The sequence below is a fragment of the Ostrea edulis genome, chromosome 7, assembly GCF_947568905.1.
Source record: "Ostrea edulis chromosome 7, xbOstEdul1.1, whole genome shotgun sequence".
In the NCBI taxonomy this organism is placed as follows: Eukaryota; Metazoa; Mollusca; class Bivalvia; order Ostreida; family Ostreidae; genus Ostrea; species Ostrea edulis.
The window spans coordinates 48858208-48869393 of record NC_079170.1 but is presented as its reverse complement, the minus strand read 5'-3'; the positions used below and the strand labels follow the sequence as shown (position 1 = coordinate 48869393).

Genomic DNA, 11186 nt, shown 5'->3' with positions numbered 1-11186 from the left:
CATACACGTAAATGATCTGCGCAGGTATGACAATAGTCTTCATACTAGATTGCGGTAGCTCAGTGGTAGAGTATTTGCTCCGTAACCGGGAAGTCGTGAGTTTGAACCCCGCTGGTGCCATGGCAGCCAAACCTAAGACGTTTAAAAAAAAAAGTGATTGCTCCTTCCCCAAAGGCTTGGCATATAGAGGTCTTTCGGATGTGACCTTAAAGAAAACGGTGGTCCCGTGTTGCACCAGGTGTTGGTGTGATAAATAATCCTCGCTGCTCCGGCCCTGAGCGCTAAGCACAGGTCTAAATTTATGGTACTTCACCTACAGTTGGTGATGTCTTAATATCAGTGAAAAATTCTCAACGGGACATAAAACAATCAATCAACCAAGTCTCGTGGCATTTTATTGCAAGAAATTGACCATTTTGGAGATAGTTTTGCCATTCGTTTGTCTGGGTATTCGTTCCACAAATTCAAAACATTTATTAAAATGTATGTTTCTCCAGGTTGTAATAAATTGAATTAAAAGCTAGATAAGACCCAAAAAACGTGAAATTCTGAAAACTTAAATTTATACTCAATTTGAATTCGTGTTTACAATGAGTCATAACTATGATTAGAGACAAGAAATCAAAAACGCAAAAAAAAAAAATCCAAAAAATAATCAAACAGAAACAAAAAATGCACACAACAACAGCAGTACATGGGCCTTATCCTTTACTATAGCATTATTTGCAGGAATTTCAACTTCTGTACACCAGGATATTTTTGCCTTGTGTAATTTTCGCCCTAATGTAAAACCATTTGATATACTCTGTAATTCTTGAAAAGAAAATCCTTTCTATACTCCTAGGTAAAATGGCACCTTGCTACTTTGATATGATATAGCTTTCGAATTTAGCCACTAAACGAATTGTGTGAAATGCGCGAAAATAACACAAGGATGAAATTTTCCTAGTGTACAGTCACAAATGAAAGCACTCACCAACTTGCCCGATCATGAGTTAAGTTTAACTGACAGCTAACGTCTAGTTAACACTATATAAATGTAAGAGTTAATGGGAAGTTAACTGTTTAAGTTAACTAACCGGCGTGCAACTGGGTCCAGGACGTGACTCGGTCATTATGGGTATATGCTATCTCGTTGTTTTACATCCTGTTCGAGAATGATTTGCTCGGGAATGTTACCAGTTGTATGTGAAATGCCACTCAAATTTTGACCTATGCATGGCGCTGAAGGCTGTAGCAAGGAGTAGTTTTAGCGTACCAATACTTGCCGTGACACAGGACCTCCGTCTTGGGGGTTATATCCGGAAGACTATTTTATCTACATACGTATTTCACTGAGCAGACAGGTCTGATGAAAATAAAAAACAATGATTTATTTGGTAAATCCCTACCATGATTTAACAATGGAGATGTGAGTAATATAAAATGGTTTTGAATGACTGAAGAAATGAACTGCAATGCTTAAGCCTAAACCAATTTCATTGATATAACAGACAAGAGATGTATCTATATTGATCCTGATGACCCGACACAATTCTTTTACATATTTATAAAGGAAATGGCGTATATCCCTTTTATTTTCAAAGCAGAAAATTACTGCATCTGCAGCTTGAGTTTTGAATTGGGTAAGTTCAAAGCACTGCCCAGAATGAACGATTTTTGTTGTCGAAATCTCTAAATGTATAAATATGTAGTACCATATAAATGTACAGATGAATTTATATGATGTATCACATTCTATGCAGGTTTGGCGATGCGAAGAGCTTAACCTTTTACAGCGGTCAACATGTCATTTGATATTCAAAACAACGATTCTTTGGCTACTTGTAAATGCATTAGCAGAGGATCTATTCCCCATCGACAACACGGGATCCAATTTTGATGTTTGTCAATCCACACAATTAACTTATCAAACCAGTCGCTATATATATTGCTGGTAGCAGAAATTCCCTAATCCATCTCTCTATACCATTTCTTATGCACTATAGTTTGAGAAGGTATCGATTGAATCTTTATATATATATTAAAAGCCCCTATCTCTCTTTGGACTCTCATATAAAAACATTTCTTGGATGTTGGGGTTGAATCCAGCGCTATTTGACGATATCTGGGATACTAGCCGTCTGTCGCAATAATGAATCGTGCGTTAAACTGTCTATTTTTGTTGCTGCAACTGACGAAATTAACAACATCCTGTTCCTGTTACATGCCTCGTTATCAGAATTCTTTCTGCACGGCACACTTTGGTAAGTTATACTAGTATTTTGTCTATTATTTTATATGTACACGTACAATATACTGGTGGCGGTGGTCTAGTGGTTGGGCGATCATTTCGCAACTGGGAGGTTCGTGTTCGATTCTGGATTCCGGCACCACGCCAAAATCAAGACATTTAGCATACACAGCAACTGTTTCATAGCTCAGCGCCGCAGCATTGGAATCAAGTCATGGGGTTTCGGATACGACCTTAAAAACGGAGGTCCCGTTTCACGATTGGTGCATGGTGTTGACAAGATTAAAAAAAACAACTCACTGCTACAGCCGTGCGTCATGCATAGATCATTTGTTGCACCACCTAAAGCTGCTGAAGTTTCTATACTTGAGTGAAAAATGATCGAATGGGACGTAAAAACAATATATCAACAAATAACAAAGATACTAAAAGGATGAACTAGAGAAGTCGATGATGATGCTGTGAATATATACATGCAACTGAAATGTCATTTTCGGCCAGAAAAACTTCAACGCAGAACTTTCCATTGGGTGTACTTTATGCCACTGCAAGACATAATATTTTTTTTTTTTTTGGTTGGTTGGTTGTTTTGTTGTTGTTGTTGTAAAATATCTTTTCAACGTGAAAAAAATTACACTTCTTGCAAAGATCCGTATGACAGACCTTCAGTTATTTTGTTTCTTGATTCCAGCATGTTTCGCTAGGAAATGTCATTCAATGCTAGAGGAACTGTGAATTCCTCCTTAAAGATATCTCATAAGTTTTATAAGATATCTTATAAAAGTTATTATGTATTTCTAAAGTTTATGAGATATCTTATATCCTTTATAAGATATTTTATAAAAGATATGAAATATCCTATATATTTTTCTTTACAAAATATCTTATAAAACATAAAATATATGATATGTTTTATAAGGTACCTCATGAACTTTATAAGATACATGTACATGTACAATGTATCATATATTTTATAAGGTATCTCATAGAAGAATTTTTATAAGATATCTTATAAACTTTATAAGATATCTTAAATAACTGTTATAAGATACCGTATTGCAGTGATCAGAGAAATTTCAGATTAATGTGTCAAAACTCTTTTATGCAATGAAAATCAAGAAAGGTTATCATCCCTTCAAAATCAGTCTAGGTAGTATATAAAGAGTGCGGTCACTGTAGCTTCTCACTTTGTTGGTAGAAGACAAGCTGAAAACATCTTAGGTAAGACAGGGATTAGACGTGGCTGAACAAACTTCCTTCCCTATCTCACTAATGATAAGGACAATCTTTAGTGAGCCAGGAACTGAATTAACAAGTTTTCCACCCCATTTAGAGTTTTTATTAACTAAGAATCATATTGCTACGTTTTAAAATTGTAATTAATTGTTTTATTAGTTTAACGGTTGTCAAACGTTATCTGGGCTTATCCGACGAATCGGAACAAATCATTTTTTGAGCAGTTCAGTGTGGAAAATAGTTTTAGTGTAGTGTATTATTTTTTAGAATATTTTTGGTAAATCGGCTCGGTTACACGTCACAATGTCATAACCTTTATAAGATATCTTATGAAAGAAAGTTTATAAGATATCTCATCAATTTTATAAGATATCTCATCAATTTTATGAGATATCATGTTTGATATACAATTTATCTCGTAAAGTTTATGAGATAGCTAATTTAGTTTACAAGATATCTTAATATATATTTTATGAGATGTCTTGTAAACTGTAAATCATTTGAGATATCACAAAATATATGAGGTATCTTATAAAGTTTATGAGATATCTTATAAAACATATAAGATATTTTATATGTTTTATAAGATATCTTACTAAAATAAATTTATAAGATATCTCATAAACTTTATACGATATCTTATTTAATATAAAACAAGATATTTTATAAACTTTATGATATATCTCATATAGTTTATAAGATATCTTATAAACTGTAGATTATATAAGATATCTTATAAAAATACTTTGATATCTTATTAAGAATAGAATACATCTAATAGATTATATAAGATATCTTTATAGAGGAATGGTATCATAGCACCATCGTAGCACAGCGACATTGTGTCATCGCTATCATGGTGATGGTACGATAGAGCACATGACAGCAATAGAAGATAAAATATTCCCGACGGCACCTCCCTGAGCCGGCTGCTTCAGTCTCTGTAATTTAACAGCAAATTCAATTTTGGCAAAATAATATATTAACCAATACATCTGTACTTTAGAGATATCAACAATAGATAAGCTGTGTTCAAGGTATTCAATGTATAACGTTAATGTTCATGAATAGAATCAGTTGTAAAATATGAAAAAGAGGTACGTCAAATTTACATAACTGGTAAATGATTACATACTGACGTTTTTGCAATTGAGACTTTCTTGAAGAGTTATCCGCCCTTAGTAAAAATAAAATTTTCTAAAATATGTGTGGTGAATGATTAATATTATTTCATATTTTCATTTGTGTGAAAAAAAAAAAAATTTCTTTCAACATATTTTACTAAAACATGTTTTCCCCATAGACTTCAATATAAAATTGTAGGTAAACTAAACCAAGCAATAATCAAAAGTCTGAAAATTTCTATGGTGGATTATTTGTATTGGATAAATCCTTCAAAGGATACCATGATTACAAAAATCCCATCATCCATTTACTAGATGTGAAATATGATCCCTATACATTGAGTACCCTAATTTTGAAATGATTGAGACCTAAGACAATTGAAAATATTAATAATGACTCCCCATATATTTTCTATAGCAATCACAGCAAACGTCACTTCCTCCGAATTATACTTTCGAGATGGCAGAACTTTGAGCTCTTACGTCAGAGAAAGTGTCGTTCCGAGTAGACTGGATCGCCGAGAATACAACTACGCTATAGACGTGATTGACGTGTTTAAAGTAAGTGGCATGGGCTGTTTTATACCGATTAGATTTACCATATGCTGTGCTTTCTTTATATTAGGCAATCTTTTGGAATATGAGCTTGATTACAGTATATGATGTGGTGTTTTCATTGTAATTTATAAATATATAATTCTATATGCAATATCTCAGTATATCGCTTTGCATTGTGACAGAAATGAGAATTCGTGGCTGTATCGGGAACCGAACCCAAGTGCCCTAACCATTTATCTAAGGCGATATCCAGGGTCCATATAGCCCAAACCAGTACATTCCTCTTTTACTCCCGAAGACACACACCACAGATTAATAAAAAATTTGCCACTGGTAGGAAATTCACCTGCATGTTCAGGGGTGTTCAATGGCACAAAATGTAAAGGAAAGGAGAAAATTATATATGACTGTATCGGTAAATGAACCCGGGATCCCCGTGTTACTACAGGTGTTCTAATCACTGAGCTATCCAGAGTATTCACGGTCCATATACTAGTATAACCCAAACCACTATTATGATACATGTAGCATCAAAATAATTCACCAAACTAACATGTCATAGTCGCCTGTTCTACTGTTTCCACCTCGTTGAATTTTACACTATGTCCATCAACACATGCCTTTAACTATGTTTAGAAAATTTGTCCCTGGTGAACACCAAAAGTGTAAACCACTTTCCTTGATATCAGAGGGTTGGTAAATTCAGCATGTTCTATGTTTAAAATCATGGAGTAGACTGACAATTGGTTGCCTTTTCAAATCTTGCTATCATCAAGTCTGGCGTTTGATATGTGTTGTTGCTGCTTTATAGACATCCACCTCTTTTGAGGCCGCAGACAATGACTACGTCATCTCTGATGCGTTTGACGGATCGTGTGGAATCGAACTGTCCGTAGGAACTGTATACTACATGACAGGTGAGCCACTTCCAGTCTACGTTTGAAAAGTACTCATACCCCTATCTCGATTATTTCTTTATTACCTTTCTTCGTGTAATATAAAAACAGGAGTGTTTTTAAATCGGAAATCTCCATCCAAACTCTTTGTTTGATTCCAATAAAATTCAGATAGCTTATGTAGCTACATATAGTCATCAGACTTACCTGCTGGTGAAAACAAATCATAAAAACAAATTTATGCTTTAGTGGTATTCTTCTACTGTATAATTATATAACAAAAGGGGTGAAGCAAATTCATCATTGCTTTTATTAGATGGCCGCCGTTGAACGTGGCCTTTATTTCTGGCCATTTGTGCTACATGTAAAAACAGTAGGGACCTTTCTTTTGTTATGTTCACAGCGACTGTTACCGGTCAACAGGGGATGCATACACCTCCTAGGCACCTGATTCCATCTCTTGTATGTCCAAGTGTCCGTGTTTATCTTAATCTGAATATTTTACTCTTTAATATAGATTGATCACCGCTCGTTATTTTCACCTTTTCATAAAGTTGAGTTGTCAGTTTGCTGTTAACATTTATATTCAATAAGATATTCAAATACGAAGTGGAACACGCTGTGGTGTCTTTTATTTCCAATGGGATATATCGAATCAACATGAATGGTTATGAACATTGTTAATAGATAAAACGTCATCGATATTTCAACTTGTCATTCGTTCAAATGCTGTCTGACGTGTTTCATACCGATTGTTTGGCCGTTCTTGGCATACTGATATTGACTGCGGATTACGTCGTTACCTGATCGATATATAGGGCTCACTCCTCCTAGGTACCTGATCCCACCCCTGATATGTTTAGGGGTCTATGTTTGCCAAACTCTTGATGTTACATGTATATTCCTTATAGAAGTTATGAGATTGATTTACTGTTCGTTATCTTCACCTTCTCATCAAAATGTTGAATTGAGGGCCACAACAAAAGATTTCTTCTTCTCCTGTAACTTTGAATAATTTTTTCCTCTGAAGAATATGAAAACAGGTCGGCTAATAAAAGATCACAATTCGTACCCATGGGAGTTCCAACAGACTGTGGATACTGTCAATGAGGTACTCCAGCATTTATTTGTTTTAAAAACAACTTTAGAGTACTTGTACATAGAGTCAGAGTGGTGTTTAACAAAATGTTAGGTTGACTGATCACAAGACAGGTGTATTTCTGTGTTCCGTTTTTATTGAAGAAGCAGCTGGCTATGATCTCGAAAAGCCTAACCTTTAATCTATCGTGAGGAATGGTCTTGTAAAGTGTTGAAATATTATACGTTTAGATGTTGTTGATTTAAGAAATGTTTTGTGATTTCAAACTTAATTTAGGGAAAAAAAGGAATTATTTAGAATCCCCATTTGATTTACACCACTTCTCGCATATCAGATATATCATGGTATAATACATGTACGTCCGAAGTTTCCCCTTCAAAGCAGTTCATATTTCTACGAAGAGCAAAGACGGGCTCAGTAGAACATTTACTGGATTCAGTAAAATATCTCTGTAAGGGTGTTTGTGCAGTTTTGGAATCCAGTATACAAAGGTAGGTAAGGTAAGTCAGGTGTATTTGTCCTATTGACTGGGATATTAAATGTGTTTAGAATTGAGGCGTGATTTTGGAGAATTTCGTCTTTTTAAAGGTAAGATGGACTATTCAGCAAATTGCCTGGCATAGTTCTTAACAGAATTCATTAATGAAATAAAGCTCTGTCGCCAATCTAAAAGATTTGGCCTCTCTCTGAATTTCGGACCTTTTGAAATAAGTGATCATCATCATTTTCAACAATATCGACATCACCAGTAATGACATGTCGATTTGGACTAAATTGAAAGAAGAACAAGAACATGAAAGGAGAAGATTACGGACAGTATCATATATCATAACATATTACGATCAATATTTTAACTCCTATAAGGAATACATAATACAGAGGTGGGCAAACACGGACCCCTGGATATACCAGGGGTGGGATTAGGTACCTAGGAGGAGTAAGCATCCCCTGTCGACCGGTCATACTCGCCCTGAGCCCTATATCTTGATCAGGTAAGAGGAGTAATCCATAGTTAGAATCAATGTGTCAAGAACGGCTTAACAATCCGTATGGAACACGTCAGACAGCATTTGACCCAATGATAGGTTGTATTGGTAATCTAAATCATTATAACGACCATAGAATTTGTCAAATATTAATCCTAAACGAGACTGTTAACACCCCTGCAACATCAACTTGTTTGTCAGTAGCATGCATCGATTTAAAAACTGATCATACGCAGAAAAAGCTCTTGCGTATCGAATCAGTTGAGATATATAAACAACATATACAGGTGCTCATGGAATATTGCTATATAAATATGGGAAATTGACGATGAAGAAGCTGTTTACCTGATCAAGATATAGGGCTCACCGCGGTGTGACCGGTCTAAAGGGGATGCTTACTCCTCTCACGCAACTGATCCCACCCCTGGTATGTCTAGGGGTCTGTGTTTGCCCAACTCTCTATTTTGTATTCCTTATAGGAGTTTTGAAATTGATCACTGTTCGTTATCTTCACCTTTCACGATCAACTTAGCCCCGCGTTGGGCTGCACATGGAATAAATTAATTTGTATAAAGTTTTTCAAGAGGGCCCATTGCGTGTTATAATCTTACGAACATTTTTTTCTCCTTGACATCCAGAAGTAAAGAGGATTACGTAAGTTATAAATTAAATGCATTTTCAATATATGACCAACTTAGCTCCATCTTTTGGCGTGAACCTTGAGCACGAGGTTATATTATGAAGTAGAGGGTTTAAAGCTCATTATAATCATGCAAATATTTTGCATCCTTTATGTCCAAAAGTAAAGATGAAGATTTTGTCAAATATAGTGCATTTTTAAGTTACCTCCACCCTGGGGTCAATGAATTTAACAGGTTTGGTAAAATGCTCATTGCTCATTATGATTATCCTAACCGTTTGACTACTTAAAGTCCAGAAGTAAATAGAGTTTTGAAAATTAGATAAATTCTAATGGTTTCGACAAATGTTAAATTAGTTCAACCATTCCAGAGAAGAAGCTGAAGATTTTCAAAGGTTTACGACTGACCCACGACGCACGACGACGGACGAAAACATATAGCGATAGGTCAATGATAGGTCCAAATCAACACCGCTTTAAAAATATATTAATACTAATTCAGTATGTCACATGCCTAATCCTATTCATATTGATGAATGAGATATTGTTTGAATCAAATTAGGTCACATCCGGAATAATCATATGGTCGTGTCCTCCTGCTTTACAACAGCCCCATTGTCCGAGCTAAAGGCGGGACAGTTGGCAGGAATCCATGGCCTGTATGAAGCAAACTGTAAATGCAGGGTAAGAAAATGTATTCGCGCAAACAGGCGAAGATGAAAACGATATTCTCTTGTTCATGACTAATTGTATAATATCGAAAGAACAATATTTCATTAATATCATTCTAAAAATTAGTGGTTTATCAAAATATGATAAAAAACGTATTTTATAAATCATCGGGTTAAATCCTGTCATTGTCATCTTATAAATATCAAGGAGAATCAAAAGATTAGGCAAACTGTGAAGGTCAAGAGAGTAATGTTCCAATTTTCAAATCCATAGATGTCAGTCTTTACTACAATGTGATATGTATATATGGAATTAATGTGCCTGTAATGTTGGACTCCAGACTAAAAGGAAGCTAGAATCCCCAAACCCCATACCTGTATAGACAACGAATTAAAAGAAATTATTTTCAGAGGTACTTGTATGAATTCAACTCTTGTTGGGCTTTTTTTAAGGTCAATGAGCAAATGCTTGGAAGATGGAAAAGAAAGCGCATCTGTCAGGCTCAGTGGTATTCACCCTGCGAGGAACAACAAGCCGTATGCGTCAAAAGAAAAGGCGGGAAATGTACATGGCGCTTTATTGCCAGAGAATCGTGTATTTTGGATGACGAGGATTAAAAGTAGATTTCATGTATGATAATGCCTTGCTGTCCTAATATATTTGGCCGAGATGGGATTGGTGTCTGTGATTTTTAGCACTGTTTTTCATAGTCTCACAAATGACCACGGATGTTACGTTTGGACGTCAGCAGAACTGTACCAAATTGTTTGAGTCAAATCAAATTTGTTCTGTATATTATTTTTTTTTTCAAATTCAAAGGAGAATCAATGAAGAAATTCGAGAAAAACGGGGAAAATATAAAAGATTTACGCCATGAGAAACGATTTTCTCATTTGCTGGGGTTTGAGAGCCTTGTATCATTGTGACATCGCAAGGTACGAAAAGGTGTTAAATACCCTTCTTCGAGACGTAAAATAGTTACATATTTTAAATCACGTGACCAGTGTCCTGCCTATCTTCGATTTCCCCAATCGTTTATCGTGAAACAGGAAAGGAGAAAACTTGTGACTGGACTGGGAATCGAACCCGGGACATTTGCATTACTATAATCAGACGATCTAACCACTGAGCTATCGAGGCTGATAGTTCGTATAGCCCAAGCTACTACAATCACATTCAAAATCGGATTTACATTTGCCTGACAAATTTTTCTCCAATTCTGACAAATAAAAAACCTTCTTAAATCTTAAAATTTCTATTCGTTTCGTTTAGAGGTTTGTTTTATAATTTGATTGTATACAGATGTAAGATACATGTACATAATATATACAGCCGATAGAAACTGAAGGTCATCAATGTTAAACCATAGAGTGCAAACTGCTGTAGGTGCAACTACTGTTGGTGTGGTCACTATACGCATCCATAGATATTGTTTATATAGTGTTGCTCCTAATAAAATGTATCTCAATGTTGTTTCGTATTTTCCTTTCTTATGAAATTTTTTTGCACAGAGATCTCGGTCGGATGCAGCTTGACTAAACTTCACTAGTGAAATCGATGTCATCGGAATTTTCCAACATATGTGATGTTCAAAAGGGGGACTTAAAAAACAATATGTAATTGGTATAGAAAGTGTGAATGTGCAAGGAATATGAAATGAATATAATCATTAGCTTATGTAAACAATATTCTCGAATTCATAAGAGTTTTTCCGATCGAAGTTTGGTTTTTGTTCTGTTTGG

General features: G+C 35.2%; 1 protein-coding gene across 1 annotated transcript; it reads left to right on the top strand.

Annotated features, from left to right (window-relative positions):
- The first annotated feature begins 2048 nt into the window (after nt 1-2048).
- Nucleotides 2049-10916, top strand: LOC125655821 (metalloproteinase inhibitor 1-like). The gene is made up of 5 exons (XM_048886338.2): nt 2049-2246; nt 5012-5154; nt 5963-6068; nt 9335-9456; nt 9897-10916. The coding sequence occupies exons 1-5, from the start codon at nt 2135-2137 to the stop codon at nt 10059-10061; spliced, it is 648 nt and encodes a 215-aa protein (XP_048742295.1). The 5' UTR covers nt 2049-2134; the 3' UTR covers nt 10062-10916.
- The last annotated feature ends 270 nt before the right edge of the window (nt 10917-11186 follow it).

Excerpts from the sequence above, each read along its gene's own strand:
- LOC125655821 (XM_048886338.2), top strand. The coding sequence starts at position 2,135 with ATGAATCGTGCGTTAAACTGTCTATTTTTGTTGCTGCAACTGACGAAA. Across the intron at positions 6,069-9,334 it reads AACTGTATACTACATGACAG|GTCACATCCGGAATAATCAT; the intron begins GTGAGCCACTTC and ends GAATCAAATTAG. Across the intron at positions 9,457-9,896 it reads AAGCAAACTGTAAATGCAGG|GTCAATGAGCAAATGCTTGG; the intron begins GTAAGAAAATGT and ends GCTTTTTTTAAG.